The sequence below is a fragment of the Xenopus laevis genome, chromosome 9_10S, assembly GCF_017654675.1.
Source record: "Xenopus laevis strain J_2021 chromosome 9_10S, Xenopus_laevis_v10.1, whole genome shotgun sequence".
Taxonomy (NCBI): Eukaryota; Metazoa; Chordata; class Amphibia; order Anura; family Pipidae; genus Xenopus; species Xenopus laevis.
In genome coordinates, this window is record NC_054388.1 from 83,861,174 (window position 1) to 83,883,540 (window position 22,367).

Sequence of the window (22,367 nt, forward strand, 5' to 3'; positions counted from 1 at the left end):
CCAAGGGGCAAACTGCATTGCCAGATAGAGCGCAGAGGCCTACAGCAATTCTTTAAATGTACCGCGCAGTGTACAAAGTACAAAACAATGGCTGATTGCACCCTTTGCATACTGTGTGGTGCACGGTAAATGTTGATTGTAGTGCTTTAAAGAGGATGTAAAGGGAAAAAAAATAAAATCCTATTTTTACTTTCTTTAAAGAAAAAGAAATCTATCTCCAATATACTTTAATTTAAAAATGTCTACTGTTTTTATAGTAACCTGACTGTATGCTGTGAAATTCCCCCTTCGTTTTACTTTCTCTGACAGCTGCAGATAGGAAACTTCAGTCCAGTGTCGGAACTAGGGTAGGCAGAAGAGGCACCTGCCTAGAGTGCAATGAAAGGGGGGCGCTGGGCAGGTACGTGTCTTCTGCCTATGTTCGCTGGTTTCCCTCCCCTCTGGCTCATTCTCCTCCCCTCCGACTCTTTTCCCTCCCCTCCGGCGCTTTTTCCCTCCTCTCCATTACCCTCTGGCACTCTCCCCTCCATCTTAGCTCTGGCTTTGTTCCCTGCACTCCCCTCCAGTGCTTTGCGCATGTGTACGCACACTGCATTCAGGGCGCACATGGAGGGGAGCATGCGCATGAGCGCGGAGGGGAGTGTGGCAGCCGTTGGGTCACGTAGGGTGCCTGTTGAATTGGTCCGGCACTGCTTCAGATAGTCCCTAGTCTGCAGGGAAACAATCATACTTTCAAACAGCAGGGGGGAGGTCCCCCACCTTACCTCCCTGACCTCGAGCTGGTCTTGGTCTTGCAAGGATGTTTAACAATGTTACAAGATGACAGCCCCCTGCGGTCAACTTTGAAAACATAAATCATTTGTTTAATTAGGCTTCTGGTGCAGTTCATGTTTATGTTCAGAATACAAAATATAGCATTTCTAGCAGTATTCTATTTTAGACTTAAGTTCTCCTTTAATCACTCAATCCCTCCAAAAAAAAATCTTGAGGGGCCCACAGCCACTTATACCCGCACCAGCTGCTCTTACCCAGGGGCGATCCTGGTCCCTCTGCCGCCTGAGGCAGCAGCAGTTGCTGGTGCCCCCCCTCCCCCGGAAATTCGCTGTTAAAGTACCAAGAGCAGCATTTTTGCTGCCCCTGGTACCTACTGGGGCGCTGCCGCCTGAAGCGCCCCTGCTCTTACCTGACCCCCGCCTGCCCACTTCCCACTTGCTGGTGCCCTCTGCTCCCTGCTTGTCAGTATGAAAACGGCTGGGGAGGGGGATTTCTTTACTATACTCTCTAATTTCTTAACTATAGAGGAAGCAGGTACCACGGTCAAGGCCCCCTCGCAACTATAGGGTTTGCTTCCTCTATAGTTATACCAGTGGTTTTAATCACTGGTACATTTGCATGCTACTGTTCTCTTCAAGATTCTCAAAGCATTGAGAGACTGTCATTGCAGCATTCATTGCCAATTAGCTTTTGCCGGTGCCACTGGGTATTTGAAAAGACAAGAGGGCTCATTTATGAATGCAAGTGCAGTGTGCATATTGCAAATTTCAATACAAACTGACATGTTTTTTTACCCTTAATAAAGCATTTGGCTCATAATTCCAATATAACTTAAGCCGTGTCAGGGCTGGAACTAGGGGTGGGCAGAAAAGGCAGGTGCCTAGCGCTCAAAGCGTGGGGGGTGCCAGGCACATACCTCATAAGCAACCTACCCCTAAACCGCCACTGAAAAAGCTTAAACAGGTGGCACTCTCTGACATGAAAATGATGCATACATGTCCTCGTTTGCGAACAGTTGCGCACACCATCACGGTTGCGCACCCACGTCCTTGTTTGCGCATTGGCATCCTTGTTTGCGCACTGCCGCGCCTGGGATGCCCGGCTGGCATTGCCCGGCACTGAGCTATGTAATTGCAGCATCTGCTTCAATAGAATAAAAACCCACATATATAAAGAAGAAAAAGAGACTCAGCTGCAAGTTGCATCTAGTTTTTTCTGGAATTAAAGACCTCAATGGATTGTGTGAATATGCATTCTCCATTTTGTAAATGATCCCTTTTAAATTCCATGACTGGTTGTAAGTTTGTAGCAATGTTATGTGCAGAATGACTACAACACCCATGGTGCATTGCGAACAATTGAGATCCATTGAAAGTGAAGGAAAGGAGATTTCACCAGGATGGTTTCTATATTATCTATATTATGACAGCTAGGTTATGGTATAAATTCCTAATTTTGATACTCTGACGGGCTTCACAAAGGGTATGATATCAGAAATAACATGATAACATTGATAAATAACATCAATGTGATTAAGTAGCAGTGGGTGATCCAGGAATCACTTAGATTTTCATTTTGTAATCCCCTTGTATCTATAAGGCTTAAGAGGTTCTGCATAAAATGCCAGTAAGAGATTAGTGAATTGCAGTAAATTGCTGGGCCATATTGGTAGGACAAATCTGGTTGATATAAATAAATATTGCCTTTTTTTAAAGATTTCACATTGAAAACATAGGGATTGTTATGTTGGAGTTTTATTGTCCCACATTTTCTTTTTAAATTATACCATTGCATATGGCATATCTATACTGTACTGTAAGAAGATTGCCTAAGAGCTGGTTTCTCTTATCTAAACCCCTACATTTTGCTTATTTTATCATGTTTACACCCAGTTTGTATGCTAACATTTCGCAGGATCATCTTCTCCTCCACCCTAACAGATCAGCAGGTTCCTACACGGATAGCAGCGCTTATGTAAGCATATATGGGGCGGCTGCTGCTCTAATTTTAAGCAGCCTTCAGCAGTCCTGCCTGTGTTTAATTGCATATCCTTATTTGTTGGCTCATGGTGTTAATAAACTTAAGCTATAACATCTCTTGTGCCTTTCTCTCTGCATAAGAAATTCACAAGATCCTGTTAATTGTTTTGACATTATATAAAATATTCTAATTATGTCAGTTTAGCAGCATTTGATGTAATGCACTACTATGCTCCTTTTCTACTGTGACACGCAGATAAAACAGAGTACAAGTACATAGTTAACTTGGGTTAAAGACAAATGTTAATCAAGTTCTAACCCTTCAGTGCACATATTTATACACATATCTATACACTTACATACTGTATACACACACCTATACTAAACTAACGATAGATCTTAAAATCACTATATCCCTGGAAATTATGCTTGACCAAGAAATCATTCAAGCAACTCTTAAATGCATTTATAGAACGACCTCAACGTGAAGAACCACCTATGCTGCATCAAATTATATATTTATTTGAATAATGTATATTATTTCTAGCAAAGTGCATAACCTTGCATATATCAACATTGAACCCCATTTGCCAGTTTACTGCCAATTTCTGTAATTAATCAGATCACTAGGAAAAGTGGCAACATCCTGCATGGAACTTATAGTTTTACACAATTTACTAGTAAAAATATAGACAGTACTTTCAATGCCCAACCTTCTGTGTGGTACTGTTTCAAATTGACAACTGCATAGGTATGAGATCTTTTACTTGGAATGCCTGGGACCTAGGGTTTTTCCATACTGCCTAAAATCTACTTAACATTTAAGCATTATATGGTTGAGCTCTTTACATGAACACAGGGGCACCAATGAGGCAAGTTAAAAAACTCACCTCAGGTGGCAGGTTATAATGGGAAGCAAAAAGCTGCTCCAAGTACCTTAAAGAGCAGAATTTACGGTTTTTAAAGCAGAAATTCAGAATTTCTAGTGCAAGTGCAGTTCAAGTGCAATTTCACTCTCCACACTAGCGATGCACCCCCTGGACCCCCTGCCATGCAGGAAAGGTAAGCACTGGGGGCCAAGTAGAACAGCATTGAATCAGGCAGCTTTTAAAGCCTTTGCATGGATTGACGTTGATCTAGTTATAAAATAAAATACACTGGGGCTCATTTACAAACTGTAAGGAAACGTTACTGTGGTGGTCTAGTGGGCAGCGGGGTCCCCCGCTATGTTTCCGTCAGGGACGCCCGCCCATGTGTCTTTCCTCTTGCAGCGCCGGTTTCTCTATGGTGCTCCCATGGTTATGCGCCGGAGTGATGACCTCATCGCGCAACGGCGCAGAATTCAATCTATTTAAAGGGGCTTTGTAGTTTAACACATTGCCCATTGTTAGGTTCAATTAGCTTGTTCCTGGGTGTGTTATTCTTAGTGTAATCCTTTTGATCTTCTGTGTATTGACCCTTGCCTGCCTGCTTTACTATTCTGACCTCTCCAATCCTGATCCTGCCTGCTTGTGACTACTCTGACCTCTCCAATCCGACCTTTGCCTGTCCACTGACTATTCTATGTTCTCCTATCCTGATTCCGGCCTGTCTGCCGATTCTCTGCTTGTGCTGGCCCGGCCTGCCTGTTCCTGGTGGTGTTCTTCCTTCCAGTATCCTGGTGAGATGATCGTGCCCCTTTGCTAGTCCAGAACTGTTAGCTTTGCTCCTCTCTCAAATAAGACCTGGCAGCATCCAATTAGCCGAGGGCTCCTCCCAAGGTGAAAGGTGGCGGTTTGAGGCAGAAGTGAGAGCTGAGACCAGGGAGCTTAGCTTGGGTTCTGGATGTAGGGTGCCGAACATGACACAAACACTGGGCAAATTTGCACCTGGACAATAACCCATAGCAACCAATCAGTGATTAGCTTTTTTTCAACCAGCTGCAGGTTGAACAGATTGACTGACATGGGTAACTGCCCAGTTGCAAATTTGCCCAGTGTTTATAAATGAGCCTCATCGTACTTTAAAAATGCAAGAACAGGTATAGGATACATTATCTGGAAACCAGTTATCCTGTTACAGGAAGGGTATTACCATTTTAATCAAATAATTCAAACTTTAAAAAATTATTTCCCTCTTCTCTGTAATAATAAAATTTGTAGTTGATCCCCACTTAGATGATGAACCCTTATTACATGCAAATCAATTCTATTGGGCTTCATTAATGTTTAAATGAATTTTAGCACACTTTGGGGTCCGTTTACTAAAGTGCGTTATAAATATTCGCACAATATATAGACAGAATTTTCGCCAAATATGTTATCGCCAGTTTACTAACCTGCGGTAAATATAAATTAGCGAATTTTCTTGCGCAAGAATAATTGTTCGCCAGTTATCGCATTCGCTGAAAATAACGCTACGTACACATTAACGCCTGGTTTAGCGAAATGTGCTAAAGACAAAATTAACGCGAGAATATTCGCAAACTTTTACCGCCACCTATGTAGTGGTGTAAAAGTATTTTTTTTGCCAGAAAATTCTCAAGGGGCAGGAAATATCCCATAATACTGTTTTTTTTTACCCATCATTCTTTGCTGACAGGAGAGAGATCTGTAGCTATTGCTGACAGGATGTCTTGGATTCTGCTTCTATCTGGTGCAACAGCAGCAGTTTCAGCTCAGAGTCGTATTATTGGCAGCGGCATCACAGTCCAAGGATTCGTCAGTCTCTACGCTTTTTTGGTTTCATTGTGATTGGCTACATTAAACTGTGCATTTCTATGAAGCAAAGAGATTGACTGGAATGATTTCTTGTTCATATGATTCTATTGGTAGAAGGGTTTATATGATGCAGACATGTTTGATTGGTGTTACTATGGTGATGTTCTGTTGGATGGTATAATCATCAGTCAATAAAGTTTATGAGTTTTGAAGATGAATTTCTGGCCATAAATGTCACAGTAAAAATTGCCATAATAACCGCCATAAAACAAGAATATTTTATAGCATAAATAAACTTAATTTTTCGCCAGAAAATTCGCAACTCGCTAAAATTACCCGCTAACGTAAGCTGGTTCATTAACGTAGTTACCGCAAGTGATCGCAATGACTTCTGAGCGTATGGCTGTTTAGTAAACTTAAGGTGGCCATACACGGATAGATCCGCTCGTTTGGCGATGTCGCCAAACGAGCGGATCTCCCTCCGATATGCCCACCTTGAGGTGGGCAATATCGGGCTGATCCGATCGTGGGCCCTAGGGCCCAACGATCGGATCCTAGCGTTCGCCAAACGGGCGGTCGGATCGCGGGACCGCATCAACGAACAGATGCGGCCGCGATCCGACGGGATTTTTAACCCCATCCGATCGAGATCTGGCCGACTTTCGGCCAGATCTCGATCGGGGAAGCCCGTCTGGGGGCCCCATACACGGGCCAATAAGCTGCCGATTTGGTCTGTCGGCAGCTTTTATCGGCCCGTGTATGGCCACCTTTAGTCGCTGCGAATATTCTGGAGTAAAATTATTCTCAGTGATAACATGCGGAAATTTAAAGTCAGATTTACCGCACTTTAGTAAACGGACCCCTTAAGGTATAGTGATCCAAATTAAGGTAAAACCCATTATTCAAAAAACCAATGGGGGGCCTAGCATTCTGGATTACAGGCCCTATATATGTACAAATGCAAAACTAGCAAGCTAATTTGCACCATTAAATATTTGAATGTACTGCTTGTCTGTCAGAGCCCTAAGTGTGTGAACCTGCACATGCAACTAACTTGCACCTAGCGAACTGCACACTAATACTGTAATTGAAACAAGGGCACACAAGCACAATGGAAGTTACACCACCTGCCCACAATTCAATTTAAAAAAGTGGTGCTGCAACTTAAATGCCATTTAGCAATATGGATGCTATTATGCCTGAATTCTGGGGAAAAACAGTTCAATCTTGGTAAAAACATATTTTGTGCTTTGCATATATTGCTTCTTTGGTAATAGAGCCCTTAATACTTTTTGAGGGTTTGCTTCAGGTCTGGACTGAGAATCAAAATAGGCCCTGGCATTTCAGGTACCCAAAGACCCCAACAGACCACACAGACAAGGCCAGGCCAAGGTATTTTGGCACTCTTTTTATGAACACAAGCACTTGAATATATACTGAATTAATTAGACGGGGCCCAGGGAATGTGCATTGATTAATTTGGCCAAGTCAGTAGCTCTTCCATTATACTTTAATACATTTTTAATTAGCCTTAGGAGTGCTCCCACAACCCCCCTTTGGTATTTTGGCACCCTAGGCAAGGGCTTCAATCTGTGCCCTCCCCCCCACCTGGTCCTGCATTACCATTTCCCACCTTACCATTCATATTGCCCCTGTACCTGTGCCAGCAGCCATCATGTCCCCATTTGCACCTGTGCTAGCAGCCATCGTTTTGCCCCATGTACCTTTACCAGCACCTATCATATTGCCCCCATTTGTACCTGTGCCAATGGCAGTCAGATGGCCACCAAATCCCCTTTAGTGCCAGCATAAGCCAAAGCATCCATTATATTGTTACCCCTGATCTGTACCTATGCCAGTTGCAGCCATAAAATCCATCCTATTGCCCCTAATTTGTACCTGTGCTAGCAGGAGCAAAAAATCCATTATATTGCCCCAAACATCTGTGTACCTGACACCATATTGCCCCATGTACCCAAGCCAGCAGCAGCTAATCCTTTATATTGCCCACAATCTGTAACTGTGCCAGCAGCAGTCAATCCCTCATATTGCCCCAAATTTGTACCTGTGCCCGCAGCAGCCAAAATATCCATCATATTACAGGCCATGCAACTCAAGGGTTTAAAAAAAAAAATTCCCCTAAAAAGTGTGCCCCCCAATGATTGCACCCTAGGCAAACGCCTACCCCTAGTTCCGGCCCTGCACACAGATGCCCAAATAGCCCCCTACCAGCCCACTAAATAGTGAGTGTCTATGGCATCTTATAGCCTCCTCTCTGGGATTTGCCAGAACCCACAGATTGCCAGTCCGGGCCTGGTTTGCTTCCTAAGTAGCTATAGAAACTTTAGTAACTGGCCACACACACTGCCTATGACCCCCACTCTCTACCTAAAGTGTGAGTGGAGCCGGAGGCCTGCCGTCTTGTACAGGGGTGGGTTCCTTTTGTAGATTTTTGCCGGCCCCTCAGAAGAATTGGGTATAATTTTGCCCTTTAGCACAATGACCCTTTTTGTGCTAATGTGTGAAATTACACTAATCTCCATGGTATCCGGTGCACAGCAGCTGCACACTGATCCTTTGTTCTAATTGTGCCCTATTGCATCATAGTGGTTTATGGGCTAGCACCTCTGCTATGTAACTCGTGGGTCCTGTATTCTATTCAATCTTGTGCTTTTTGTATGTTTTTCCCATGTCTGTATGTATCTGTGGCATGCTGTATATATATAGTGAAATGAGATGGTGACATGGAAAATAACTCGTCTCCAATATTCAGCTGTTGTTGAACTTATCTTTCTCCCACCAACAGTCCAAGTGTTCATATAAAGAATGAGGTCAATACAGGCTGTTATTCTCTGGACCTAGTACTGCAAGTAAGCAGGGGTATGAGAGGAATGGACTACGTTTCATGAGCAGGGGTATGAGAGGAATGGACTACGTTTCATAAATAAATTATTTGTGGTGTGAAACCCTACCAAGGGCCGCAACAGGCACTAATAGTTTCTGGTTACTATACAAAGCTATAACCTACTCTGGTTGCATCCTCAGAATTATCTCTTAAAGACTGAATACTGATTCAGTGAAGTTTATTTCCTGTTAGAAAATATCCACATACACAAGCCTTGGCAGGTTCACTGGACGTTGTAGTTGTGGAGGTGCAATAGATCTTCAGCAAAGCAAGCAGCCGTGGAAATACAATATGAGTGGCATGTAAAAATGTTTGAACCCCTTTTCTAGTTTCCCTTTCAGCAATGGCTTGCAAACTTTTAGATTTAAATCTCCATTTATTTCATCCAACATTTGGTCAGAACCCCATAGCTTATCATAAAATTACTAATACATAAAAATAGTAGCATAACTGCCCTCTTATTGCTGCATCCAAATAAGCATTTGTCCTAAATCCCATGCTGACTGGCCTGCAGGATGACTGCTTTTGGCCCCAACAGTTTGGGAATCTAGGCCATACAATCTACTTGTATTTTATCAAAGGATATACAGTTTGCATTAATCAGGTTTCATATTCTGTGGCCATAATAAATGAGTGAAGTACCTTGCAGTCTTTCATTCAAATCACTGCCTAGTTGCTAGGGTACTTTGGGGATTGTAATCAGGCTGCTTATTTCCAAACTAGAGAGCTGCTGAATAAAAAGCTAAATAATTCGGAAACAATTAAAAATGCGAAACAATCGCAGATTATCTCAGAATAACAGTCTACATCATACTAAAACTAACTGACTTTAGTGTTACTGGGGTTTATTGAACAATGCAACATGTTCTTGTTAGTAGCTATGAGTTTCTAAGCAGTGCATAGTACTAAGATATTCTCTGCAAATACATGTGAGATAAGGCTTTGTCCTGTGTCAGCCATTATGGCATGTATTGTTGTTGAGAAGATAAGATAATGCCATAGGGTGGAACTGTTTCAGCCAATAGGACAACTTTGAATTGTTTCAGCAATGCACTTTTACACTTTAAAAGAGGACCTGAAGCCAGGATACAACATGGACTTGTCTTCAGTTTCCACTTGAAGTCAATCTAAAGCCTACTAGCTCCCGCTTCTCAAGATGACTCTGACCGACAGTGATAAGGCTGCAATTGTTGCTCTGTGGGGCAAAATCGCACCCCAAGCTAGTGCCATTGGAGCTGAGGCTTTGGAGAGGTAATGTTTATATATAAATAGTCTGTGTATTCTTCTAAATATATTCTATACGGTCCATATAAATATAATGATATCATTCTTGCTTAAGTGCAGTGGATAATTAAAGAGGAACTAGTACAAAAATGACTTTAATATAATCTTTTGAAAATCAAAAAAATCAAATGTAGTAAAAATTTGGCACCATTTCTATAACCAAGATGCTCTTCACCATCCCGATATTAGCAGTCTATCTTCATGCAGCTTTGTGTCAGATCCATTCTACTGGAAGACAATTAGCTCTAATACATTGTCTAGGCAAAGGGAGTATCCACCAGTGTATTAGATCTAACTGTTAGAGTCTGATTCTGACTCCTGCATGAAGAGAGGCAGATGCTGAGAGGGGATTAGTGATGAACAACTTGATTATTTCAGAAAAGGTACCACATTTGTAATTGATTATATTTTAAAAGTTCCCTATTAACATGAGGTCAAGCTCATATAGCATCTTCCTTTTTGTGAAAGTTCCCCCCTTTAATAATTCTTTTACACGTGTCAGTTCTATAAACTTTTTTCGTTTTACTACTGCAAATAACTCATCATGCTGTTTTTTTAGTAGGGCAATGCAAATGGTTGACTTTTGCTGGAATCAGCTAGTTAGAGCCAGTGAAATCAGCCAAGGTTCTAACATATTAAATATTAAATATTAAACCTTTTTTTTTGGATTGTATTAAAAATCTTTAATTCTGCCAGGAAGACAGGAAACCTTGTGCAGTATATACTCTTTTTTAGGCACCCTGTGGTACCCCAGCTACAATAGAACTGTGTTTTTTTAAGATAGCGGGACTAATGAAGGGTTTAAAGTTGTAGTTACAAAACAGCTTGAGTGGTACTTAGTGTTTAACCCTACTGAAAAGCCGCTTTTGCATCACTAGATTATATTTAGCAAGAGAAAACAAAAATAATTTTGGGAAAAAGTCATCATCTGGAAATGCTATTTTAATTCACCAATCAATCCTCTCATATTCATGTTCATATATACAGCTATATTTTCTCTGCTACCCCTTTTTATTTTTGATATTTTTCATTTCCACCCCTATAACCTTCTTTTTCTTTTTTTTTTCTTCTCCACACCTATATCCTTGGTTTGTTTCCAAGTCCACTTGGCACATGTTTTTCTCCTCTTAAATATTACTTTGATAAATCTGTCTTTATCCTTTTTTCCACTAACCTTAATGCCCTCTTTTCTGTACCCTGTGATCATTGTGCTCTTGTCCTTCATCTTTTTTTAATGATATGATTTTTTTTCACTCCACCTTTACTTCTTGCTCTCTAGTTTTATCCTGATTTCTCATTCTTCTTTTCTCTAATTTCTCTTCACCTCTTTGGCCTTTGTGCTTCATGTTCGTTTTGTGCTTACAATATTTGGCCAATCGCAGCATGACTCCCTTGCTTGTCTGTCTAGTAAGAGCACAATGTGAGTGAATGATTAAAATGAGTGATTGTGAACTATTTATTGGACATGGGTAAGGGCTATTGAAGGTGCACTGGAAGTCTGGTAGCAACATGTGACCCATCAGGTGGAAAGTTCAGATGAGCATCATTTTTGGTTCTTCGTAAAAAGTTTTTACAGCAGATAGCTAAGGGGAATATGTTATAATGTAACCCCCATTGCAAAGTTTGAGAATTTTACAGGTTGTAGAATGTCAAGCTGGTTTATAAAATCCTATGCAGGGGTACATTATATTATACACACAATTCATTGAGGTTTGACATCTTAATGCCAGTAATGTCAGTAATTATGATCAGTTTTAAGGCCAGTTTTTTCAAATCTTTTCTGTGATCAAGCATTAGTGTTTAAACTCTAATACATTTATTCAATGTATTGCACGCGGTAAAACAGTCATATTGTACCTTTCAATATATGTGTTCATCCAAGTATCAGTGAAAAACATTTTTTTTTCTAACATTTGTGCTATTTTCCATATTCTTTCCCGTAGACTTTTCCTTTCCTATCCCCAGACCAAGACTTACTTCAGCCACTTTGATGTGTCTCATGGCTCTGCTGATCTTTCCAACCACGGAGGAAAGGTTGTGAACGCTCTTGGAGAAGCTGCCAAGCACATCGATGACCTGGATTCTGCTCTGTCCACACTCAGTGACCTGCATGCCTACAACCTGAGAATAGATCCTGGAAACTTCAAGGTGAGCATAAATAAAGTGATGAAGGTATAGACGATCAATGGTAGTACAGGTATAGGATCCCTTATCCGGAAACCCGATATCCAGAAAGCTCCGAATTACGGAATGGCTGTCTCCCATAGACTGCATTTTATCCAAATAATTCAAATTTTTAAAAATGGTTTCCTTTGTAATAATAAAACAGCAGCTTGTACGTGATCCCAACTAAGATATAATTAATCCTTATTGGAAGCAAAACCAGCCTATTGGATTTATTTAATGTTTACATGAATTTTTAGTAGATTTAAGGCATGAAGACCCAAATTACGGAAAGATCCATTATCCGGAAAACCCCAGGTCCCAAGCATTCTGGATAACAGAAACCCCAGGTCCCCTACCTGTAGTAATATGAGAAGCAGCTTGACATCATTTAAAGTATAAGTACTTGTGTCAAGTATAAATTACATGGCATGAAAATGTTGATGCAACTGTTGTTGGCCTTCATTTTTTTTATAGTTTTTGAATTATTTGCCTTCTTTTTCTAACTCATTCCAGCTTTCAATTGGGCTTACTGGCCCCATCTAAAAAAAAACAAATGCTCCGCAAGGCTACAAATATATTGCAAAAGATTATTGTTACTGTCTTACAATTATACAAATAAGTTAAATATTACATCAGTAAGCATTGCTGTGCAACTGTTTGCATGGGCAGATAATCTGATTTCTCTACAAATCTGGGTACAAATTATAGTAATGTCATATAAAGAAGCCGGTGTATCTCTTGGCTGGGGCCCTAAAATCACTTCTAGCCTATAATGTCTGTTTAGGCTTTTTATATAATATTTTTAGAATATGTCCTCTATATTCTCGAATACTTTGTATTGCAACTGAACTCCAGATTACTAAAACTAAATCTCTTTCTGTGCAGTTGCTGTCTCACACCATCCAGGTGACTCTGGCCATCCACTTCCACAAGGAGTTTGATGCTGCCACACAGGCTGCTTGGGACAAATTCCTGGCTGAGGTTGCCACCGTCCTCACCTCCAAGTACAGATAAAGAAAGAAGGTATCAGCAAGGACAGCTCACCAGCCTGGGGAAGATCTATGGAAACCATGCACAAAAATGCCACTTTAACAACGGTCATGTTTAGACCAATATGGAACTGTAACAAACATCAGTTGAGGTTAAATGGTGTTAACATTTGACATGGTTTATAGCCAGAAGCTGGTTAATAATGTTGTTGCACATGATTTGTGTTGACTTGTCCATCAAAAAACATGACTGGTGAGATACATAATTAAATAAAAACAAAAACAAAAAAAACTCTCTGGGTGGTCTGGTTTTCTCCCGCACTCCAATGACATACAAGCAAGTAAACTGGCTCCTGAGAAACTTTAAGAAAAACAGTTTAGGAATTAACCTGTCCATTTTTTCCCTCTTCATCACCTCCACTTGGCACATTTTTTCTCCTCTTAAATATTTCTTATATATATATATATATATATATATATATATATATATATATATATATATATATATATATATATATATATATATATATATATATATATATATATATATATGATAAAGGATCAGCACACTCATTTGTAGATCAATCAAATGTGTTTTTATTCAACACAGCATTGTGTCCAACGTTTCGGTCCCACTTGGGGACCTTTATCAAGGATCCTTGATAAAGGTCCCCAAGTGGGACCGAAACGTTGGACACAATGCTGTGTTGAATAAAAACACATTTGATTGATCTACAAATGAGTGTGCTGATCCTTTATCATATATAATACAACATTTGAACGTGCACCTCAGCAAACCAAGAGGAAAGAGTGCGGACACCCATGAGACTTGTATATATATATATATATATATATATATATATATATATATATATATATATATATCTTTTGTCCTCAGCTCCACTAACTTCAATGCCCTCTTTTCTGTACTCTGTGACCATTGTGCTCTTGTCTTTTATTTTTTGTAATATTATGATTTTTTTCTCTCAACATTTTTCATTTATTGCTGTTTAGTTTTATTCTAATGTCTTTTTTTCTTGTCTCTTCTTTCCCCCTTTTATTTACTCTAGTCCCATTCACCTCTTTGGCCTTTGTGTTTCCTTTTTGTGTTGTGTTTTAAATCTCACACTGTTTGGATATTCTCCTCATGACTCCCTTGCTTGTCTGTCTGGTAACAGTATAATGTGAGTGGCTGGAATTAGTAGTTTAGCTGAGAGAAAGTGGAAATGATTGTGAGCTATTTATTGCACAAGACTAAAGGTGGCCATACATGGAGAGATCTGTTTGTTTGGCGATGTTGCCAAACGAGCGGATCTCTCCCCGATATGCCCACCTTGATGTGGGCAATATTGGGCTAATCCGATTGGATCCTAACGGTGGCTTTACGGGCAGTCGGATCACGAGACCGCATCAACGAACAGATGCGGCCGCGATCCGACTGGATTTTTAGTCCCATCCGATCGAGATCTGAGCCATAAACTGCACATGGCAGGCTGGAACCAAACTATGGCCCACCAGTATAACAGTTGTGATGTAGTGTATTTTTAGACCTTAATAATATTTCTATGGCAGTTTTGGGGGAATATGTTATACTGTACCCCCATTGCAAAGTTTAAGAATATTAAAGGTTGTGGAAAGTCAAGCTGACTTCTTATATCCTTATATATTTAGGCAGGGGAACATTATACAATACACAAGTTTCAGTGAGATGTGAAACAAATAACACTAATATACACAAAAGCTCAACGTCATAATGCCAATGATATATATTTGGAGATTGTTTTTAGGCCTAATTTCTAATACATGATAAGTAGTGATGGGTGAATTTGGGGCGTTTCGCTTTGCCGAAAAATTTGCTAAACAGCAAAAAATTTGCGAAACTGCGTTTTTGTCGCCGCGTCCGTTTTTTAATGGCGTCCAAAAAAACGGACATCATTTTTTTTTAAGCCGGCGGCGAATCGCGGATTGGCAAATTCTCGCCTGTCGAACAAATTCACCCATCACTAATGATAAGGCAGCCACTGACATGCTCCTGTCTAAAAAACGAATATTAATGCTTATTTGTAGTATGTTATGAACCATTAGTGATATATTTTCCGATACCCTTTAATTTGTTTATTGCATCATGGAAAATAGAGTCATATCCAACATTTTAAATATTGACAAGTTTATAGTAACGTAACTAGGTGGGGGAGGTCCCGGGTTTGCCTTCCATATTCTAGAATATTTTATAGTTTAACAGAACTCCAGATTACTAAAAAACTAAATCTCTTCCTATCTTGCTGTCTCACACCATCCGGGTGACACTGATGACCTGGATTTTAGTGCTTTCACATAGGCAGCTGTTGACCAATACCTAGCTAAAGTCACTGCTGTTCTCACCTCAAAGTACAGATAAAGAAAGAAAGTGACATTTTACCAGCCTGGGTAAGATCTATGGAAACCAAGCATAAAAATGCCTCTGATACACGGTGCTAGAAGAGCAACAGATCTACAGTCAGCCTTTTAAATCCAATATGGATGACATGTTTATTAACTTTCTAGCTTACCCTATACCAGTGGTTTGAAGACTTTTTTGGATTCAAAAACCGTTTTTTGTCCTACATTTAGTCAGATCCCATAATGGTCATAAAATATAATATAAAACATATACCGTCCTGCTGCTGTATCAATAGATTATCAAGCAACAAACAAGCATTCACCCCAAATCTCCTCCTGTATGGCTTTCAGGATAGGCACTAACTGTTGACTGCATTTTGCAGAAAACCAATATATTTACTTTAATGGAATAACTTATTTTTATATATATACACATAATAAAATGAAAAAAAATTCTGATTTAGCAGAACCTAAAATAAAACAGATGAACAATGTAAAATTAGTCTCTGGGCATTCTTGTAACTTTTTTATGAAATCTTGCGACACAAATAAGAATAACCATATTGTAACATTATTGTACTAGTGTGACATGAAGCTGGCTATAGTCAGCTCTGATTATTTAATGTCCTGCCAGATCGCTCTTGCAAAATACCGTATTTACTGTTTATGAATACAAGTTCAAAGCACAACATTACATGTTATTTTACCATTGACAAAAGGTTTTTAGTACGTCTTCCTCTATATGACACATGGACACACAAAAGGCTTGGAAAAGGCATGGAATTAACACCTGCCTTGAGGGGGTGTTACACCTAGGGGCAAATTTACTTAAGGTCGAATATCGAGGGTTAAATAACCCTCGATATTTGACTGTCGAAGTTAAATCCTTCGACTTCGAATATCGAAGTCGAAGGATTTAGCGATATTCGTTCGATCGAACGAAAAATCTTTCTATCGAACGATTAAATCCTTCGAATCGTTCGATTCGAAGGATTTTCATCCATCGATCGAACGATTTTCGTTCGACCAAAAAAAGATTGCTAAGCCTATGGGGACCTTCCCCATAGGCTAACATTGACTTCGGTAGCTTTTAGGTGGCGAACTAGGGGGTCGAAGTTTTTTCTTAAAGAGACAGTACTTCGACTATCGAATGGTCGCTTAGTCGAACGATTTTTAGTTCGATTCGAAGTCGAAGGTCGAAGTAGCCCATTCGATGGTCGAAGTAGCCAAAAAAAACATTCGAAATTCAAAGGTTTTTTTCCTCTATTCCTTCACTCGAGCAAAGTAAATGGGCCCCTTAGACTTGCAACTGACTTGCACCTAAAGTGTTGTACAATTTAACCCCATTAGCGGTGCTATAAGCATTTTTTCTTTTAAGTGTAAGGCACATCCGTGCACAATTTACCAGCTGGGATGCTATTTTGTAGCTGCACTAGTGCAGCAGAGTGCAAGATTATTCTTCTTCTTATATTTACTGTACATATCACATTCTGCAGTTCTTTTCAAGTATGATACATTATTCACATCAATCCCTGCCCCAGTGTTGTTCACTACATTTAGGGGCACATTTACTAAGGGTCGAATTTCAAAGTGGAAAAAAACTTCGAAAATTCGACCATCGAATAGGCTAGTTCTACATTCGAAGTCGAATTCGGAGGATTTTTTAAGATCGTACGATCGTGCTACGATCTTACGATCGTACTTCGATCGTACTTTGAATCGAATGATTCAAACGATTTAATTGTATGATCATACAATTTTACAAAAAAATCCTTTGACTTCTCAAAACTAGCTATAGGTTCTAAGAGGTCCCCATAGGCTAACATTGCAATTTGGCAGGTTTAAGGTGGCGAACTGTCGACGTCGAAGTTATTTAAAGAGACAGTACTTCGATTATCGAATGGTCGAATAGTCTAAGCATTTTCACTTGGAATCAAAGTCAAATTTGGCCTATTCGATGGTTGAAGTACCCAAAAATTACTTTGAAATTCAAAGTTTTTGAATTTGAAAATTCACTTCGAATTCACTTCGACTCTTAGGGGCAGATTTACTAAGCTCCAGTGAATTTTCGAAGTTAAAAAAAGTTCAAATTTCGAAGTAAATTTTGGGGTACTTCGACCGTCAAATAGGCTATATTCAACCGTTCGACTTCGATTCGAACAAAGTAAAAATCGTTCGAATATTCGACCATTCGATAATCAAAGTACTGTGTCTTTAAAAAAACCTTCGACTTCATACTTCGCCAAATTAAAGCTACCGAAGTGCAATGTTAGCCTATGGGGACCTTCCAGAGCACTTTTCTAAGTTTTGTTTGGTCGAATAAAAATCCTTAGATTGATCGCTAATAATTGTTTGATCTAATAATTTCTATTTAATCGTTCCAACGCCACATTCTGTGAAAAATCCTTCGACTCCGATATTCGAAGTTGAAGGATTCCAATTTGAGGGTCGAATTTCGAAGTTTTTTTAACTTCGAAATTCGACCCTTAGTAAATGTGTAAATATGAGAGGTTGATATAATCACCTGCACCTGCAGGTTTTTTATTGGGAATTTGCAACACTGATAAGAGTGAATGTAAATACACTGAGGCTCTGTGTTTAAAACACTGAACTATTTTGTCTTTTTTGCCCCATTCTCTTTTTGAGGTGTGATCAGTGACAACTTTTGGAACTATGTATATTGGAGGTGGAAGAGAACCTGACGTATTGCTGAACTGGGGATAACACTTTGTTTGGGACTTTATTATTTAAGTTTACCATTTGCATGACAAGTGCAGACACAAAATAATTGTTTTTCTCCCTTTTGCTTGCACATGAACAGTAAGGGCACATTTACTAAGCTCGAGTGAAGGATTCAAAGTAAAAAAACTTTGAATTTCAAAGTTTTTTTTGGGTACTACGACCATTGAATAGGCTACTACGACCTTCGACTACGACTTCGACTTCAATTCTATTCAAACGATTTGAACTAAAAATCGTTCGACTATTCGACCATTCGATAGTACTGTCTCTTTAAAAAACAACTTTGACTACCTACTTCGCCACTTTAAACCTACCGAGCATCAATGTTAGCCTATGGGGACCCTACCCATAAGTTTTCTAAGCTTTTTCTGATCGAAGGAAAATCCTTCGATCGATGGATTAAAATCCTTCGAATCGTTCGAATCGAAGGATTTAATCGTTCGATCGAACGATTTTTCCATCGATCATTCAATCAAAGTATTTACGGTAAATACTTCAACTTCGATATTCGAAGTCGAAGGATTTTATTTGGAGGGTCGAATATCGAGGGTTAATATTCGACCCTTAATAAATGTGCCGCTTAGATTCCGAGTTTGCCCAGGTATTGTTGTGATGCCAATATAATGAATAGAGAAGAAAGATAAAAATATAGGAAGGCTGGTCATTTTTTCCAGAAAACTTAGCAACCTTATTGGGGGACCAGGCGTTAAGCCGCTGTGCAGAATGAATATTTATTTATAACATTGAGTATTGACAAATTACAATTTTTACACACCCCTAAAAAATGAGAGGGATCATTGGCTGCAGCAAGAAATGTTTTTGGGGTTGTCCATTAATAACTCAGAAACAAATAGCAGGCAACAGTTAAAGGAGAAATTTGCCTTCACAAAACCAAAAACAGGTGACTTTTGTGTTGCTTTTTATTTTTTTCTAAAAATCTAGAATTTAAAAATGGAAGTATTTGTCCCCCACACATAAGGGCTGCACACCAGGTCTCCAACTGTTTAAACTTGACATAATAGCGGAGGATTTTTCATCAGAAAAAATACCAGCAAATAATGAAACGTTTGTGACCAACTCTTTTTGGAGCAAGCCATCATTGCATGAATTGATGCCACTCATTACTACTCACATCCATAGCTGTTCCTTGCACTTCCATACATATTTGTGCTCAGCTCCACTGCATCTGTCTCAGCTCCTGTTGTGAACTGTGTATTAATAAGACTACTGGTGCATTGGCTAAAGCCACCTCCAGGCTGGTGGCATTAAAATGCTGACAGTGGCTAGCATTACTACTGTATGAGCGTAAAGAACCAGGCTCAGATGTCATTTTGCTGTGCAATTGCATCCCATTTACATCAAACCTCATGTGCAGCTATGATAGTTTTGTGGGATAAATCATGCAGGTAAAAATCATGTCAAATTGTGTCCAAAAAATCGCACACTACAATATTTAAGGGGTACTATCAGGGCACAGGTAGACTGAATATGAAGGTTAGAAGGTCTTAAAATAATATGCATTGGAATCGGTTTCTACTTGTTCTGAATATTCTTTTTTCTAAATTGGGCCATGGATCACCGAGTTATGTTTTGTTATTCGTGTGAGCATATACAACACAATATAAATACAACATGCTATCACTATGAACAGAGTGTGGTGCTGTACACCATTTATTTTATACTATACCAGTTACTGCCAGGAACATGCTGAACCCTCTGATAAGCATTAACATGACTTGCATGTCTTTGAATTTACGAAGATGATCATTTTGGACATTTTTTACTCATCAGTTGGTTACCATGGAATGAAAAATGCTTTTAATATTCCTATTAAGAAAATAGACAAGTGAAAAAGTATAAATTACCCCAACCTCAATTAGCTGTTTCTCAGGTTAAAGGAAGTGCTCACCTTTAAATTAACTGTTAGTATGAAAGTAATAATCTGAGACAATTTGCAATTGGTTTTCATGTTTTATTAGCTTTTATTCAGCAACTCTCCAGTTTGCAATTTCAACAATTTGGCTGCTAGGGTCCAAATCACCCTAGAAACCGTGCATTTATATCAATAAGAGACTGGAATATGAATATGAGAGGCCTGAATAAAAAGATAAGTAATAAAAAGTAGCAATAATTGTAGCTTTACAGATAATTACATTTTCTAGATGAGGTCATTGACCGCCATTTAAAAACTAACTAACTTATTTTTTAAGGCACGTTTTTTTCACGACATCCATTTCGATGCCAAACAACCCCGAAAAAGTAGTGTAAAAAAGACACATTTTTTTAATGATTTATTATGCCCAGAAGCTGTTCCAAGTCCAAATCCAAAAATACTCCATCTAAAACCTGCCAAATTCATGAACAAGTAAATGGCAGATGTCCCCTTAATCATTTGAAAATGTTTTACAAAATGTCAGAAGTTTTCGGAGTTTGACGCTGGTTTTTCCTTATTTCATGGTTTTTGGGTGTCAAACCTGAAAAACTTTGTTTTTTTACGTGACAATCCGAAAAAGTTGTTTTTCCACAATATGATTTTTTTTTGTTTTTATTTATTGATAAATAAATGCAAATCGTGGATTCTAGTTTGTTCATACTTTTTTTTATTTAAAATATCAGAAAAATTTTAATTTTGTTAAATAACAAGAGTCAAATAAATAAATAATAAGAGTCAAAAAAAGGAGACAAATAATTTAAGGAAAAAAAAAATTAAAAATGAAGTCCAATTGTAAAGTTACTTAGAATTAGCCATTCTATAACATACAAAAATTTTACTTAAATGTGAACCACCCCTTTAAGGGGGGGAACTATGTTTGAACTATTTGCTGCCTTCTCTAATACACCTGACGAAGAGTATTGTAATTCAACTCATACAAGAGTGAAACATGTTTTAAGCTTACATAAATCCAGATAGGCAGCATTCTGCTCTATTCTTTCCCCCATACACGAGACCAAACTTTGTATGTAATAAAACTCCTTACTCAAATTGTATTTTTGCTTAAAAAATTACACCTTTAAGCAGCCCTTAAAATGTGCAATTAAAATATGATGAATATTATATTACAAAACACACGATTTTGTTCTCATTTTATTTTCTTATTTTGTTCTTTAAATGTTTTTTTTTCTGTTTTTTTTAGTTACCACTAACTTTTTTTAACCATGTGAACAGTAAATCCTACCCAGCATTTTTTGTCATCTTTTTAAATGAAAGGGATACCGTCACAGTTGCTGGTTTACACCTCTCTGAATAGTCTGTATAGTCATAGTCAGAACCAGTCCCAATTAAAACACTGGGCATTGTAATTATTTGGCTGTATCCATCTATGCACATCATTTTTCAAGATGAGTAAAATAAATAGAACTTAGGCTCAAAATATATTATATTTATGAACAATAAAAAAAGGTAACACAATGTAAAATGTATAAACAAGAATGGTTTTGCTTTGATATTTGTTAACTTCCTTGTAATTAACACACAACACTGATGCACTAAGATGTGCAAACTAGAGAACACCATTGGATATCAGTGGTGTAGGAGAGCCCCATAGTTATCACCTGGCTATACAAATTGTTAAGTACAAGGCTTATTTACATCCAACAGTGCTGTGCACCTTGCAGGCGCAGGGCATGTACTGCCCCAGACACAGATGATAAGTAGATGGGTACTAAGGGCCACAATTGGGAAAATACTGAATGGCCACTATAAAGAAGTTCTTCATTTCACCTCCTTGTTGTGATTCTTTGTGTTGAAAGATAAGAAGTCCATTATTTAAGTAAATACTGTATGTATAAACATGGAATATGTTCAGTTTCTCTATTTGCAAAACACTGGTCACACTCAACTAGTTTCTAATGCTAACGGACTCCTGCTGCACAAATATGGCAGCCCCCTCATACAGGAACATGGGGGTAAGAAATGTAATGTAAAAGCATCAGGCAGATAATTTTATGGCAAAATTATAAATAGCATTCAAAGATAATGTTATGATAGATATTAAAAAAAGTTTATTTTCTGTTGTCAGTATCTCTTTAAGTACAAAACTATAAAAATACCAGCCCTTTGCACACTGTAGTTTTATTTTCAGAAAAACACTACAGTATATCACTATAAACACTATATATTAGAACTGATGATGAATTCCAAATTCTCTGTACCTATGAATTCTTCAAGTTCCATTCATTACACAGAAGGAATAGGTGCAATCTTTGTGAATTAAAACACCTGGAAAACAAAAAGATGAGGGAAAACAAAAGATGAGAATGGATGTCTGACAATAAGGGGCACATTTACTTAGTTCGAGTGAAGGAATAGAATAAAAAAAAAACTTAGAATTTCGAATGATTTTTTTGGCTACTTCGACCTGCAACTACGACTTCGACTTCGAATTGAACGATTCGAACTAAAAATCGTTCGACTATTCGACCATTCGATAGTCGAAGTACTGTCTCTTTA

The 22,367-nt window shown here is 38.7% G+C and overlaps 1 protein-coding gene across 1 annotated transcript; it reads left to right on the forward strand.

Moving 5' to 3' along the window:
- Positions 1-9,452: 9,452 nt before the first annotated feature.
- hba4.S (alpha-T4 globin, Putative ortholog of hemoglobin alpha chain S homeolog) lies at positions 9,453-13,066 on the forward strand. The gene is given in 3 exon segments (NM_001086280.2): positions 9,453-9,608; positions 11,585-11,789; positions 12,693-13,066. Coding segments are annotated over 3 exon segments (429 nt in total). The 5' UTR covers positions 9,453-9,513; the 3' UTR covers positions 12,822-13,066.
- The last annotated feature ends 9,301 nt before the right edge of the window (positions 13,067-22,367 follow it).